Genomic DNA, 16,145 nt, shown 5'->3' with positions numbered 1-16,145 from the left:
AAAAACTTATTATATAGTATTCTGCACACTAAAACACAGCAAAAGATGGTCGAGTTGATCCACTTTTGCTCTCTCTCTCTCTCTCTCTCTCTCTCTCTCTCTCTCTTATTTCTATGTTCATATTTTTAATCGCTAATGGGTAATCTTGGCGAGGTGCCACTGTATAGTTACACTAAAAATAACTATGTTTCTAGTGTTGGTTCTATCTGTACATTTGGCTTATCTAGCCAAAACTTTACTGGAACAGTGGATAGCCGTATCCAAGTTCCATAAAGAAACAAACAAAAAGAATGACACGCCATAAGAACGCACACAGGAACCAAGGTGAGTATTAGAAACTAAACTCGAGGATGAACTGGGAGCGGTCGATCTTCGGAAGAAAAAGTAGGATGCTCCATAGCACCCTAGATTCAAAAGCAGATCTTCGCAGGCCCATTCTGGAAAAACTCAGGTCAAGATTGCTGCAATCCAAGGACAAAGAACCCCCAAAAGAATAAAGAAAAGCTCTACACTTTACGAAAACTCCTGATGGCTGTAAATTCTGAACTGGCATGAGACCGGTCACAGACAATGGAGGAGGGACCTCTTGCAAAGTGGAGGTTGGGAAGGATTGGTGATTGGGCTTGGGGAACTTGACTACATTCCTAGTGTTTTCATGAGGAAGTGTTTTTCCTGCAAAATGCATGGTAAGAACAGTCAATAAGAAAACAAAACGACTTTCACCCCCAGTATTTAAGTAATATGAGACATCAATCTGTAGAGGCATCAAGTTTTATAGGACCAGATATAAAAGTAGTGATTTATGCAAAAGGTACTTTGGTTTTCCCAGTGTTATGGAAATCTGAAGTTCCTGCTCCTAGGAAGATATATTGCAGGATAAAAGATTATGCAAAAGGCAAACTAGCATGTTTCATGGTGGTTCATAAACTTTATCGTTTTAGACAATAAAATTCAGAACCTCGACCAAGTTTGATACTGATTCACGACCTAGGCATCTCAGAAACTGGTGAAACTTTGACTACTGATTCTTGATAGAAGTCTTAGTCATCAGTATTGAGTGGCAAGTATTCATTTACGATTGATAACATTGATGTGCAAACACAAGAACTTTCCGCACCTAAAACAGTGACAACGAAAGAAATAATGACATCTGAACGACTTCGAAAGAGGCTATATTGCTCTTATATGCCTAATAACAAATTATTTAAGAAAATCTCATACCCATGTGCAAAAACAAAAACTCTGAAATTTGCACTGCAGGAAGTTACTGACATTCTCTATACTATTCCCTTGCCCAGACTCTCGGTAGAACTTTAAACTGCCGAAACTTCTAGTGTATTGCCCTAGAATCTGACAAAAGCTTTCAGAATGAGATTTGCAACATCAGATCAGCCTATATTAGCTTTGTTTTAAACTTGTCTGGTTGAACCTTTTATGTTGTCCTGATTTGGCATGTTCTTGTGAGCTAATAAGAAGAAAAGTGGTGGTCCCATCATATCCTTATTCCACTGATTAAAAAGCAATATGCACTTCCATTCTTTCGTTGACCACCAATGTTCTATAGCTGAATGCTTAATAATTATAACTTCACAGAATTTATTGGGTGGATACTATAAAAGAATCTTTCTAGCTGAACTATGGTTGTGTATCTAACTCTATAGAGTTGCAACACACAATTCAGCCGCATATGCAGAATTCGTTCTCATGGCACATCCACCTTGACTGGCTTGCATATTTCATAAGCTCACATCTAGCAGATGAACTGATAATTTGAAGCAACAAATCTTTTAACCCCAGATAGATCAAAAGCTCAGGATTCTTACACTTTCCGAAAATTTTGGGCTGGGAATAGTTGCTGCCAATGCTCTGAATATTGGAGTCACGTGAACAGGGGATCCAAATTCTGTGCTAGAATATTCACATACTACTCCATTATCATCTTTTATGTCATTACATGTCAACATGTTCACTGCATGAAAATAGAAATATGATTAGCTTGATATGAAAATCGGTATTCCACCCACTTAAAGATGAGATACCTTCAAGTTAAGATGCTACTTGTGTACCTTCATTTTTTGTGTTTGCAGTATGGCACATTCCATGTTCCTCAGCAAGACCCTTCTGATTATCTAATTGATCTGATTGCGTGCCAGTTTTCTGATGTGGCACACAAATTTCAGCTTGACATTCTTCTGATTTATCACTTGGTACATTTGACAGCTGAGTTGATCCTGTACTGTACTCAGAGCTGGCTGGGGACGACTCATATAGATCAGGTTCCCTGCAAAACTATGGATTAGATACTGTTGAGGAAAATAAGACTCTCAAATTGAATTCAATGTGCCTTCTAAGTTACCTCCAAGATGGTCTACTGCCTTCATTGCTGCTTCTTAAATCCTCCACCAATTCTTTGAACTTCTCAAATTGAAAATCAGTATCAGGATTTCTGCATGTGAGCAGATCACTTTCTTTGTTTTGTTTCAGAAAATCTTGCACTGTCTGGACATGAATATCTTGTAAGCTTATAATAAAAATGCAATGATTGCCATGAAAAATGCAGTGGGCAGGCTAAAAAGGAGAAAAGAGGTCACTCTGGGGGACCATAAACATGTTAAGCTGTACTCTTTTCAGCTGTGAACAACATTTCTGTTTAGACATTCTGATGAAATCTCAACATCTTTGTATTGTCATTATTGGATCTAATGAAGGACCACATATAAGTTTCTTTAATTATACACGACCATAATATGTCACAATCATTGTGATAGTGTAAGCATACTCCAGTATGACTTACTGCAACAATTTGGAGAGAGATCAAGCTCTTCCCACTTACCAGCCAAGCACTTTCAAGACTCTGGTCTGTCTTCTCCGAATTAACCTTGATTGCAAGTGAACTGAGCAATTCTGCTTGTTGCATCAAAGCAAGCAACTTTGGATCATCCTTCCTTAGAAATGTTCCTTGAGTCCTGTCACTTTCAGCTGCATGGGCAAAAATTAAAGTAAATCATCTTTATTTTGAACTTAACCCACACTAAATTGTCATGTTATTTTTAATTGATTAGCTAGTTTTCTCATCCATTTCCTTTGACTTTAGGTACTCATATTTTGGTTTGGAGAAAACAAAACTAATTGCTAAATGAATATTTGAACTTTTATAGTTAATAAATAAATTATATACATGTCAAAACATGAAAATAGCAATTCACAAGAGTGAAAAACATAGCAAGAGGATGTTCTTTTTTTTTTTTTTTCTTCCCCAAAAAATGGGTGTCTTATATATACATATATATTAATTTAGGGGAATTTTGTTCATATTTCGATTTTTACGGGGGGATAATTTGAATTTAAATTCTATTATATAAATACTAATATACGATATAATATCAGTCGCAAAATAATAAGTCATCTTACTATTTTATCATTGCTTTTAATTATCTTCAATTAATTTTCCTCATCCGAATACTAACTTGAACATTAAAATACTAATGATTTCCAATTCTGTCAGTCGATCGCGGTCTCCAACTCCAGAAAACCACTCTCTCCTTCAATTTTAACTACATCGCGTATACATACATACACGCACGCATATTACTTGTCTCACTCTGTTCGTTCACTATGTTCATTTTTTTTACAGGTCTCTATTTCAGAGCTTGTACAACCTAAAGGCAAGGATATCAAATTAACATATCCTTGAAAAGACACATCGTTGGGAAGAAAAAGGCTTGGGATGAATACATAGTCTTGTTCCCACTGAAGGAGCCAAATGGTATATCATACAATACGACTCATGTCCTACACCACGTGGCATTGTTCACTTCATCTTTATACAGAATTCATAATTTTATACTTAATAAACGCATCAGTAAGAAGATGAGGCATTGAGGAATTAGAGGTGGCATCAATATCATTGTGGTATATTTTTTTTACTATATGATTGATATATCAATTTGTTATTATTATTATGTTTATTTTATTATGTTAAAATATTTTATATAATATAAAATTATCTTGTTACTATTTCTAATACTGACAACTTATGTAATTTTGTCTCTATTTTAAACTTATAAGCATTTTTATTATGACAACATAATACTTTTTGCAATTACGCATATATAATTGATGGGTTAAATATAATTTATTTCTCTGTCGTAATAGATATTAGTAATTTGTGGCACCCTCTATCCGTGTGCAAATTATATAATATTATTTAAAATAAAATATTTATTATTTAATAAAATATATATAAAATAATCTTACTATTCAATTTATTAAAAATTATGTAAAAAAAAAGATACATAAAGAAAAAGAAGTAATTATCAAAAATAGTGGAAGAATGGAAAGTTAGAAAAGTGAGTGAGTGGGAAGTTAATAAATAAATTAATAAATTAAATTAAATGTTAAATTTGATATACCAAAATAATTGAGACACCAATTAACTCCTCTCCAATTATATATAGTATAGATATTTAAAAAAAAAATCTCCTAAAATATAAACTAGCAAAAGAACCCTTACCTAATAAGACTAGCAGCAGAACTTATGGTTCGATTTGGCTAGTCACTTTGAATAATCTCCTGAAAAATATATAGTAAGAAATGAGTTGTCAATTCAATAAATATAAGTAATCAACTTATATATTTACACATATGCATACGCACTGGGAGACGTACCATGCAACACACAACAATCAACAATACTTCATCATGCAATTACCACATAATCACGAAATAAAGAGTACCCACAATCATAGATCGATCCACAACACAATACGCTCAAAATTACTATTTATTTTCTTAGGAACCTATTTACCTAAGTTGGAGTACATCTTTCAATGGTTTTGCCGTCCATCATCATCTCATTTAGTATCACATAATTAATATACAGCACATGATACCCATCAAATGTGATATCCTCCCCACCCTAGTGTGTAACAATACCAGTGTAGGATATCACAACGAACATGCATCGCCACAACACTCCAGTGTGCAGCAATTAGTACAAGGTATTCCCCGTTACCCCAGAATACCTCGAGACCCTACTCGTCATGGTACCTAACTTTGTATTTATTTTTCTCATATCACATATCACATCACCAGTCAAATCGTCGTCATTCACAATCATTCACCTTATTTATTACACGCGTAAGTATAGAGGATACGGATAACTAACCAAATTTATAAACAAACAAATATATTCATACAGACAACAAGTATACATCTATTCGAATTCAATTAACTATACTTAATTTAATCTCAAAACTATTAATTTAATAAAGGGCTGCTCAAACAACTATTTTATTCTAGTATCTTGAATGCAGCTGAGGAAAGAAAATGAAACTCTCCACTGTAGCTCATCAACTTCCAAAATAAACCAACCTTCTATTGTTTAGATGTATGCACATCATTAGTATAGATGACATACTTAGGGATGGCAACATGTGTTCCCTCTTTTTCCACCCCCATCTCTACACCCCCTTTTTCTTATTTTCTTCTTATTATATATTCTTTTATAACTTTTGTGAAAATTACAAATTGAACACTAAATTCTGAAACCTATATAAAATAACCCCAAATGTTTTACAAAGCTTCAATTTAGCCCCTCAAAGTTTTAATATATTCAATTTTTAACCCATATTTTATTAATTAATTAATTTAATATTTTTAATACTTACCACTTGTATGTATACACTACAAAAAAATCATTCTTTTGGAAACGATTTTTCTTTTAATCTTGAAATACCTTTTTTTGGAATAGTTTTTATAACGGCTAGGCCTACCGCAACTAAATGAGGCGTTACAAATCATTTCAAACAGCTTGTCACAAAATCGTTACAAATTGTAACGGCTGTTGTGACGGTCTATTGTAACCGTTACAAAACTAGTAATATGAAAAAATTAAGCGGGAACGGCTTTTGTAACTGCTAGGTTGGGTTTGATATAAATATTATTGTAACGGCTTTTGTAACACATTTAGGTATGGTTTTGCCAGATATTTAGAACGATTTTTGTAATGCTCTTTGTAACTATTTTTTATTATATTTGTATCGGTTTTTTGCACTGCATTTGTAACTGTTTTTTTTTTCATTCATTTTGTAACTATTTTTGGCACATTATTTGTAATGGCCTGATGATTTTATATTTTATTGGTGTATTACAAAAGCCGTTGCAATTGTAGTTACAAAATTTATTATTTTTTAATATATTTTAATATTTATTTTATTTAAATTTGTTTAATATATTTTAAAATATCTTTTATTTAATATCTTTCAATTTTCTTTTATAAAAGTAAGTAAATAAATTTATATAAAACACACAAAATATAAAAAAATAATAATTTAATTATAAAATGTAAAATATTATTATGAAATTATATTTTTACAAAATACCAAAAAAATAATCCTAATATAAATTATTATCCCCAATTACCGCGTTTTTGTCGTCGTTGTCGGGTGCCGGGACATCAGCTAGAGGCTCGGGCGCTACATCATCTGGCCAATTGGGATCGACGCTTCTGATGTAGCGCTCGAGTGCCAACACCCAATCATCTAAGTTGGGGCATTGCGGCTGTGGTGGCGAGGGCAAGGGAATAGTCGACTTGGTCGCCTAGGATGGTCCAGCAATCTAGTGGTGGGCCTCGGAGCCGAGATCGAATACTCAGTCCCTCTTCGAGCCACCCACTGCTGACATCCAAACCTGCTGCTTGTCTAGGGCCATGGAGCCTTGAGAGGACAATTGAGGGCTATTAATTGTTATTCTGCTGTCTCTGGCGTTCCTCCATCATCCTCAAGAACAACTCCTGCGAACATGTTAAAAATTAGATTAAAAAAATAATATAAAATTAAAAAAATAAATTACGTCAATTTTTTTAATTACTTATCGCGACCTTCTTCGATCTCGGGTCAGTCCACTGGCCGTCCTTCTTCTTTTGGTACACCTTCTCGAACACCTCCATCTGAGTGACGGGGAGTCCGAGTTGTGTCTCCTTTTTAAAAATCAATATAAAAATGATTAGAAATAAAAAAAATTAAACAAAATTACTAATATGATTTGAAATACTTACCATCTTTCGCTTGTGCGCCGAATTGGCGATCTCTTGCCCGATGTTTTGAATTGCTTCCTGAGCCGCGATGAAGCTAGTTCGCTACCTCATTTAATAAAATATCCATGAGAAGTGATTTCAACATTGAACGGATGACAACCCCTATGGTAGACGGTCACAGCTGCTTTAGGGTTGGCCTGATTGACCTTATTCTTGGTCGATTGTGTCTGAAATTCTATTCTCGGCCAAAATTCAAGGAGCTGGCGCTAGATCTCCTTAGCTAGCCACAGTGGTCGGGTCAACTGGTTTTGTGCATCAGCGAACCACTTCTGCAGGAACTTCCCCGCCTACGACTTGACAAGACTCATCATCGCAGTCCCACCAGTACGATATTTGAAAAATTGACAAAATTATATAAATACTTAATTTTAAAAAGATAAAATTACTTAAAATTAAATAATATTATTATTACCTTCAATGTTTGGAACCAAAATAGTTGGTGCTCTTGTGGGATCTGCAATATGTTGGCTCAGGGATACTGATAATGCCCTTTGACCGCAGAATTGATGGCCATGTGAATGTACTTGGTAGCCTGGGCTTCTTTCATGTTAATGTACTTGGCTGCGTGAGCCAAGAGGGCATCGAATTCTGAAATGGATTTCTTGGCTAGGGACTTGAAAAAGTCCCCGTCCAAGAGGCCTTGCGAGAAGGTACTGGCCTTTACTTCTTCCGTGGCGTAGGGTACCTCCAAGGCTACAGCGTTAAATCTTTGCAGGTACTCCCTCAATGACTCGTTATCCCTTTGTCGCATGGCGAAGAAGCTGAGCTCCATTTTTCAAGGTTTCTAGCTACTAGCAAACTGGTGCAGGAACAAAGACCTGAACTCCTGGAAGCTCCCTATCGCTCCAGGGCGCAGTTAGTTAAATCATTGCTGCGCAGCCCTGGGGAGGTAGTCAAGAAAACTCGACATTTGATCTCGTCCGTATACTTGTGCAGCAGGGCTGCGTTCTCAAAACGCGAAAGGTGCTCTTGGGGTCAATCAACCCATCGTACTCAACAATAGAGGGGGTACAACAATTTGCAAGGAGCTCGTCTTCCAACACAATGTTTGTGAAAGGGACACTCTACAGTTCTTCTCCTAGAATTCTCGTTATCTGGTGCTGCACGTCTTGGAGGCCTTTTTGAAGATACTCCAAATGAGCCAGCCACTGTTGGGGGACCTCTGGTGGATTTGCTGGAAGGAGCCCTTGTACCCCAGTAGGAAGGGACGCTGTCAGAGCGAAGCCTTCTCTTGGGAAAGTTCTTTCCGTTCCTCCTTGAAGGGTTCCTGCTTCCAGCGTTGGGGCTAGACGAGCAGGGACTAGTATCGCCATCTGCTCTCGTACGGCCGCTGCGACCACTTGGTGGATTGCGCCCAGCAAGGGTGGGGAAAGTTTACTTGATGTGGTGTCAGAGGAGGTGCTTCGCTTGGAGGATCAGCCAATTGCTCCGTCACTCTAGGTGACAGCATCGGAGTTGGGAAGGCTGGGATGGACCCTCCTACTGGTGCTAGGGAGGCCCCTGCAACAACCTACAGAGGCTGATTGTTGTTGGGTCCATGGTCTTCTGCTTGTTAGCGGGATTGGTGGGGGTTTCCATGGTATCTCACGCCTTTACCTCAACTTTTCATAGACGACGCCAATTGATGTGTGCGATTTTAGCACGAATCCAAAGGTCTTGAATCTTGATGTTAAATTTGGGCTAATTGAGTGAAAGCTCTTGAGAAAGAGGACTTGCAAAACAAAAGGTTAGCACTCTGATGCTTAAATTATTTCTGAATTTAAAGATAGAAAAATATAAAAATAAATTATAACGAGAAATTATGATAAAAATAAGAATTCCGTATATAAGAGCATGAAATTAGAGGAGTAGAGTATCAGCAAGAGAGGTTCTCGAGGGTGGAAGGGGCTGCTTGTCGAGGCCCCTATTTATAGAGGAGGAGTTCCTTTGTAATAGGAGTTCTGCTGAGAGGGATCCGCATGCCCAGCGAGGAAGGCGGAATTCGTGGATAAGGTTCCTCCTTATCCGTTCCTTAAGCAACAAGTTTTTAGATGAAGGATGACACCTTCTTAATGCAAACTCCTACTTGGTGGGGAGTTCTCTCAGGCTGAAGAGTCCAACCCCTTGAGGCATCTTCCTTCCTTTAGGCTAGCTTTAAAAGCTTCCAGACTAGGCTTCCTTCTTGAACCAAGCTTGATAAGATGGGATTCATCCTTGGACGAACTCTGGCGAGGGGGGCTTCCTCTTGGGCTGAGCTTAGTGGGCCTCTCCTTTGGGCCGAACCAGATTGGAGGGTGCCCCCTTCTTGGGTTAAGCCTGGTTACCTGGGTGGGCTGACTCTCTCCTAGGCTGGCGGACCTGTGTTTGGACCTAGCATTTCGTCTTATTTTAATCCCTTTTGGGCCATACCCGTCAATATATATTTAGTTTAAAGATCTTTTTTAAAAAATTTTGCATTTTAAGTTAATTAAACATAATTAGTGTGTTAAATAGTTGAATTTTTTTTTATATTTTAGAGACTCAAAGTTAAATACTAAATTAATACAATAAACAAACAAAATAATTAATGAAAATATTTTATTAATTTGGTAAAAAATTAAGTTATTAATTATTTATTCTTTTAGATAAAAATGAGTATTTACACATCGATTTTTGTTAATATATTCTTTTAAAAAATATGACAAAATATAGGGCTAAATAAACACCCCCCCCACAAACAAAATTCCTTTTTTTTTTACCTCCTAATATTAATAAATGTAATATTCACTCTCGTTGTTTGGAAAAAATTACCCCTCATGCCTTGAATAATTTATTATTTTCAATTTATTTAGTATATTGTACATTAAATTATCACCAAATTATTTTCTAACTGAAATAAATTTTTAATAAGTAAAGAATTTAAATTAAAAGTGGAGTAATTAGCTAATATATATAATAGATACACAATAAATATAATATCCTAACAACTCATATATACTTTTGAAAAAAAAATTGACAATATATATATGTGGTTAATTAATCAAAATCTAAACACTTTTATAAAAATAAATAAATAAATATATTTTTTTCATATTTTTTAAAGAAAATATATTTAAAAAAATAGATATGTAATTACTCATTTTTATCTAAAAAATTAAATAGTTAATAATTTAATTTTATTATTAAATTAATAAAATATTTACATAAAAGTTTTTTATGTATTTATTGTGCTCATTCATTTCTTAATTTGAGACTGTAAAATAGTTCAAATGGTATGATAAATAGATAAAAAAAAAACTTTAAGTTAAAGTAAAACATGATTACAATAATACACAAACTTTCATGTAAAAGATTCTTTTTGTTGGGATATTATAATTATTTTTGTATCTATTATATATATTACCTTATTACTTTATTTTTAATTTGAATTCTTTACTTATTAAAAATTCTTTTTAGTTATAAATAATTTGGTGATAATTTAATGTGCAAAATACTAAAATATATTAAGAATATATAATTTTTTTAGACATGAGGGCAATTTTGTCCAACCAGAGGGTAAGTATAATATTTATTAATTTAAGGGTGTAGATGTTACATCAAGGATAATTTAGGGGGCAAAGTGTATTTAACCGTCAAATATATTTATTCATATTTTTTTTCTAAAAATATTTAGCTCTTGTTGAGCATATATGTTTGTCAATTTCTTCTAAAATGCATATATGGGTTGTTGGTGTGACGTCCGTAGAATTTTGTATGTAATTGGGAGACTAATTGGTAATTATTAGAAATTTAGATGTAATTAGTAAATAAAATTATAGATTGAATTTGGAATGTAATAACACTTGAACGGATTAAATTGGAGTTTATTATAATATTTGGAAGTAAATTATACTAATTAGGAAATTAGGAAGGACACAATGGTAATTATCAAAAGTATAATATATATATAAAAAAAAAAAAAAAGGGAGGGAAAAAGAGGTGGGCAGTGGCATGTGCTGCCACCGCCTCACCAATTATTAAACATATATATTTGAGGAGCTTAGAAAAGGCAGTTATTTGAAAGAAATGGAACAGGAGGTTGGACTTTAATATAAATAAAATATTAAAAGATTGATAGAAATATACGAACATTATATAATAGGTTATTTAGAGTTTATGATATTCTATATATATGTTGATTATACGTATAACATGAACATTATATAATAGGTTATTTAGAGTTTATGATATTCTATATATATGTTGATTATACGTATAACATTTTATTATAGGACGTGACGACAAGATAGAGGGTTGAGCAGTTCCTCGTAAAACAGAAGTATTTTGGGGATTTACGGTAAGTATAGCTAATTGGATTTATATATATATATATATATTTATATGTGTAGTATTGTATAATATATATATATTGGTTTCTTGGATGCGAACGTGGATTTGGCTTTATATTATTACACGTGGCTTTCGTATATTGATTGTTTACATAATTAGTTGTGGATTATTTGAATATCGGTGAAATTGTTACTATGTGGTATGTGATGGTAATGTAGAGGTATGCGTTTGTTGTGATGTCCTGTGCTATATTGCTACACAGCTGGAGTAAAAGAGTGTGGGGATATCACACAACGGGTATCCTGTGCTGTATATGATATGATGATGGCCGGCGAAACCATTGACTGATGTATACCAATTAGAGTAAGTGGGGCCCTTAACTCATAAACGATAATGTTGAATACTGTGTCATAGCTTGATTTATAATTGTGAATAGGTATTACTGCTTATATTTGTTGTTGCTATTGATAATGACTGTTAGTCGATGTGACTGCATGTACCTGAAATTGTTGCCTGTGTATATATATAAACTGATCAGCTATACTTATTGAGTAGGCAGCTCATTCCTTGCCACGTACTTTTCAGGAGATAGGTCACACTGACTAGCCACACTGACTTTGAGCGGTGCCGTCGTCTTTATTAGGTGGGTCAGCCGTGACTTCTGAAGCCAAAGTTTTTGATTTTTGGGTTGTAAATATTCTGGTCTTTTATCGGGATTTGTGTTTAAAAGTTGTGGTATGATTTTTCTTGAGGTTATGTACACGAGAACATGTAGTGAGGGTAAATATTACTTTTGGTGATATCTAATACCTTTTGTGATATATATATTGCTGATAAATTAGAATTTATTTTACTGGTTGAAAGAGAATTACTTATAGAATGAGTTCTGATTAAAGAAAGGGTGAAATAGTGATAATTAGATGTAGCGAGTAGGGGGTGCTACAGTTGGTTATGATATATTTATTATGTATCTACTATATATATTAATTTATACTTCAGTTTTAATTTAAATTCTTCACTTATTAAAAAAATAATTATAAAATAATTTGGCGATGATCTATGCAAATATTAAATTATATTAAAAATAATAGTACTGTTCAAGACATGAGAGATATTTTTGTTCAACCAATGGAATAAGTATTACGTTTATTAATTTAGATAGTAAATATTACATCAAAAATAATTTAAGGGACAAAATATATTTTACCTTTTTAAAAAAATTCTAAGTGTAATTAACTCTATTCTTATATCATCATATACGAAAAATCACTCATCGCATATACAAATCACAGAAATTACATTTCAATTAAAATATTTAGAGTTATAAATTCCGATTTTTCTTATAACAACTTCTTTGAATTTATTGAAATAATTCCAATGAAATTTCAAAAAATCCAAATTCAAATTCCTTCTATAAAAAATCATTTAAAATTAATTTTCAAAATCATGATCATTCATCAAATTCAAATCCATCAATCCAATCAAAATAATATAAAATCTAAGTTAGCTATGTATTTGAGAAATATTTAGACATATCATTTAAATGTAAAGTGTAATACAAAATGTCATATCAATTTGAACAAAAGATGTCGGCATTGAAACTAGAAGAAGAAGAAGCAAAACTGAAGCCGTGTAAAGGAACAGATTACAATTACATGGCTGTCTACAATAACCTAAGTCATATGTTTAGCTATAATCTTGTGTTGGTTTGTCAACCATACCTGTTGTTCATGCAGCAAATGTTGCTGATCTACGGTTCTACTCAACCAATGTTCACTGGGAGAAGCGAAAGGATCGTTCTCGTTCTGTGCTGCGAATAATGTCTGATTCGGATTCTGCACTGGGGATGAAGGAATCGCATGAAAGGTGGGGGGACTTGATGTGTCTGGTGATTGAATTGGGTTCTGCAGAAATGGGTTGTAATGATAGTTTGCGGGCTCTAACAAGACGAGGTCCCGACTGTTGGATGAACTGCTTGAATGATTCTCCTCCAACCATGGTGTCTGGTCTGGGCATGGATTGGTGTTGTCTTCTGGGATTGATTGTAATGAGGCTGATGACGATAAGGTTTCAGCCAGGACAAGCTCCCAATTCTTGGCAGCTGATGAATCCATCGACCCTACTTGTTTTGGCTCGTGCTGATTCTCTTGTTGCTCTTTGTCTTGCTGTTCGGACCAATCGCATGCAGCTATGAGGTCCATCATTGTATTCGACACGGGCAATGATCGGGTGGAGCGTGCGTCGCTTACTCTGAACGAGTCGTCTTGTTGAGATGCCGGATAAGCCTCTAGATCAATGGAAATAGCTGGGCATGTTGTTGTTTCTGTGGCTTCTATTAGGTCTTCCAACAATCCATCTGTTGTGTTTGGGGATGCGGCTTGCTGTCTACGGTTACCTTGTGGTCCTAATCTAGGCTCGACACGCAACGGTGGAGATGGGGGGAGCGGAAACCGGTTGGTGGGCTTTGCATTAGATTGAAATGAAGACCGATCCTTCAAGAATTCTTGCAGTGCCTCGACCAACTCTTCTGATATCGTCTGCACGGTTGGATATTCGGAGCTCCTACCGACATTTATACTCTTACACAAGGAATAGAAATCGCTTAGCTCTCTGAACTGCTTTGTAGCCTTGACACATAATTCAAAGGCGCTCACACAATGCTGGAACTGTAAATGGTAAAAACTGTCTAGAATGAGAGTGAGCCCATCGGAAATGTCTTTGTACAGCTCAAAACTTTCTTGAACTATGGCGTAAAGAGATATCTGCACCAGCCGGTTCATCTTGGCTGCACCTGTCGGCCGTGTGGCGATGGATCGTTCGAGCAATAGTTGCCAATATGAGATTTTGTCTAGCAACATTGCTGGTTTTACATCACAGGCAGGCTCATTAGGCCTTATTATTCGGCTTTGTGAGCGTTGGTAGATTGGACTCTCCTTGGCATCATATGTGTATCTCCTCTGCAGCTTTCCGGTAAGGAAGCAATCTAAGCGCTCGTTGAGATAAAGAGCAAAAGTTCGCACGAAGGATGTGAAATCCCATGGATGTGAGTTTGAATCGTCTCGAAAGCTTGAGAGGTTGAGAATCTTGGCGCCCCTTTTCATCGCGTGGAGAACCTCTCTCGGGAAATAAGGATCACCATCTTGGAAGATCCGGAGGACCAGCATCAATGATTTTATAGCGACGATCCAGCTGTGGGTGCGGCCTATACGTTTCCCGATTGCACGAGCACAGGCTGCAGCATGAATTTTGTTGGAGGAGATGAGTTTTAGGACTTCGTTTACGTATCGTTCATCCATCGGGACGTCGTCATGCGTGGTGGCTTTGAGGATCGCAACTTCAAGATTCGAGGAATTGCTCTTTGAGACCTTGGCAAGACTAATGCTGGTTTGATCCTTCACTGCTGCTATTGCCTTCTTAAGCTTGCTTGTCATCCTTGGTGATGGAAACCTTAATAACTCATCACCTGTAACGAGCTCTTGATTCCTTAATAACTTCAATTTTCAACTCGCACACTCGATGCATGTGTAAGAAAAATCAATCGAATTATTTTTTGGGTAGAAATCTATTAACAAAAAGGTCGAAAGAAATTGATAAGAAGGAACGACGAGGAGAGGAGAGAACAACAATTTTATGAAATCTAGATAGTAAAAACCAAACGAATAGTGATCTATTACATGGATGGGCGAACTAAAGGATTTATAAATCTTAGTTTAATATTTGTGATTTTGTTGAATAATACTGTATTTTTCTACTTTGTTTGATCAAGAACAAATGCAAAATAGAGGGTATTTGTTTTTTAAAAATTAATTACTTTTTTTTTTCTGGGATTTTTGGAGAGAGAGAGAGAGAGAGAGAAAGTTGCACAAAGAGTGGTAATTTTGGGAACAAATTTCAGTCAAGCAACAATATTTCCTCAAGTCACTTCCCACCCCACAGAGGTTTGCAAGAATTTCGGACTTCATTAGGTTTCGGTTTGTAGTCTCCTGGACAAGCATTTGTTTCTCCAACGGCCTTCATTTGAATTTTTCGCAGAAAATGACTTCAATATGTATGTATGGTTGTGTGCGTAAATACATAAAAGTAGCACCAACGCACGCAAATTTATAAATTTTATAATATTTTCAAAAATATTAAATTACATAATGGTATGTTATATTTTAATAACCATTCTACTAATATAATAGTGCAAATTTATTTATACAAAATTCAATATTGAAGTCTTTACTAAGTTTATTAATAGAACATCTTTTAGAAATAACAATAGAATATTATTATATTTTTACACACAAAAAAATTAAATTATCTTATAAGTTTCAAATACTATATATGTATATATACTCTTATTCAATTAATAAAAAATTGTGGGCTCGTTTACTTCGAATTCGAGTAGTTGAGCCTACGCACATAGGCCTCGTGGGATAATATATCCCACCAGATTGGTTGAGATTCGTATTCAGCATTTATCAAGTCCTGTAACGGGTTTGTAGGATTAATAGCTGGTTAGGAGACTGAGGACGTTTAGAAGTAAACAAGTAAAGATAGCCTATGGGCATGTTTACTTCAACCTATGGGATTACGTGGTTAAATATTAATTTGTGATTGTATTAATGATTATTTGATTATTTAATTAATTATGTATTGGAATTACTTTTTTATACCCCAAATAAGACAAATTGGATAATCCCATCAACTCAAGTTTTTGTTGATATTTTGTTGTCTGTAATTTAATTAATTAAATAAATATAAATACAAATATATACAG

The 16,145-nt window shown here is 34.8% G+C and overlaps 2 protein-coding genes across 2 annotated transcripts; both read right to left on the bottom strand.

Moving 5' to 3' along the window:
- Positions 206–6,949, bottom strand: LOC105168128 (transcription factor MYB88-like). The gene is made up of 6 exons (XM_020696023.1): positions 6,871–6,949; positions 2,834–2,979; positions 2,357–2,499; positions 2,067–2,281; positions 1,824–1,969; positions 206–672 (listed from the first exon to the last, which is right to left on the bottom strand). The coding sequence occupies exons 1-6, from the start codon at positions 6,947–6,949 to the stop codon at positions 637–639; spliced, it is 765 nt and encodes a 254-aa protein (XP_020551682.1). The 3' UTR covers positions 206–636.
- Positions 12,898–15,114, bottom strand: LOC105168127 (clathrin coat assembly protein AP180). Its single transcript, XM_011088076.2, has one exon. The coding sequence runs from the start codon at positions 14,812–14,814 to the stop codon at positions 13,057–13,059; it is 1,758 nt and encodes a 585-aa protein (XP_011086378.1). The 5' UTR covers positions 14,815–15,114; the 3' UTR covers positions 12,898–13,056.

Source organism: Sesamum indicum, linkage group LG8 (genome assembly GCF_000512975.1).
Source record: "Sesamum indicum cultivar Zhongzhi No. 13 linkage group LG8, S_indicum_v1.0, whole genome shotgun sequence".
Lineage (NCBI taxonomy): Eukaryota > Viridiplantae > Streptophyta > Magnoliopsida > Lamiales > Pedaliaceae > Sesamum > Sesamum indicum.
This window is presented reverse-complemented; position numbering and strand designations above follow the sequence as displayed.

Coding starts and splice junctions, on each gene's coding strand:
- LOC105168128 (XM_020696023.1), bottom strand. CDS start 6,949: ATGGAGGTGTTCGAGAAGGTGTACCAAAAGAAGAAGGACGGCCAGTGG. Junction 1,970..2,066: donor TGCAAACACAAAAAATGAAG/GTACACAAGTAG, acceptor ATTTTCATGCAG/TGAACATGTTGACATGTAAT. Junction 673..1,823: donor GCCCAAAATTTTCGGAAAGT/GTAAGAATCCTG, acceptor TGCATTTTGCAG/GAAAAACACTTCCTCATGAA.
- LOC105168127 (XM_011088076.2), bottom strand. CDS start 14,814: ATGACAAGCAAGCTTAAGAAGGCAATAGCAGCAGTGAAGGATCAAACC.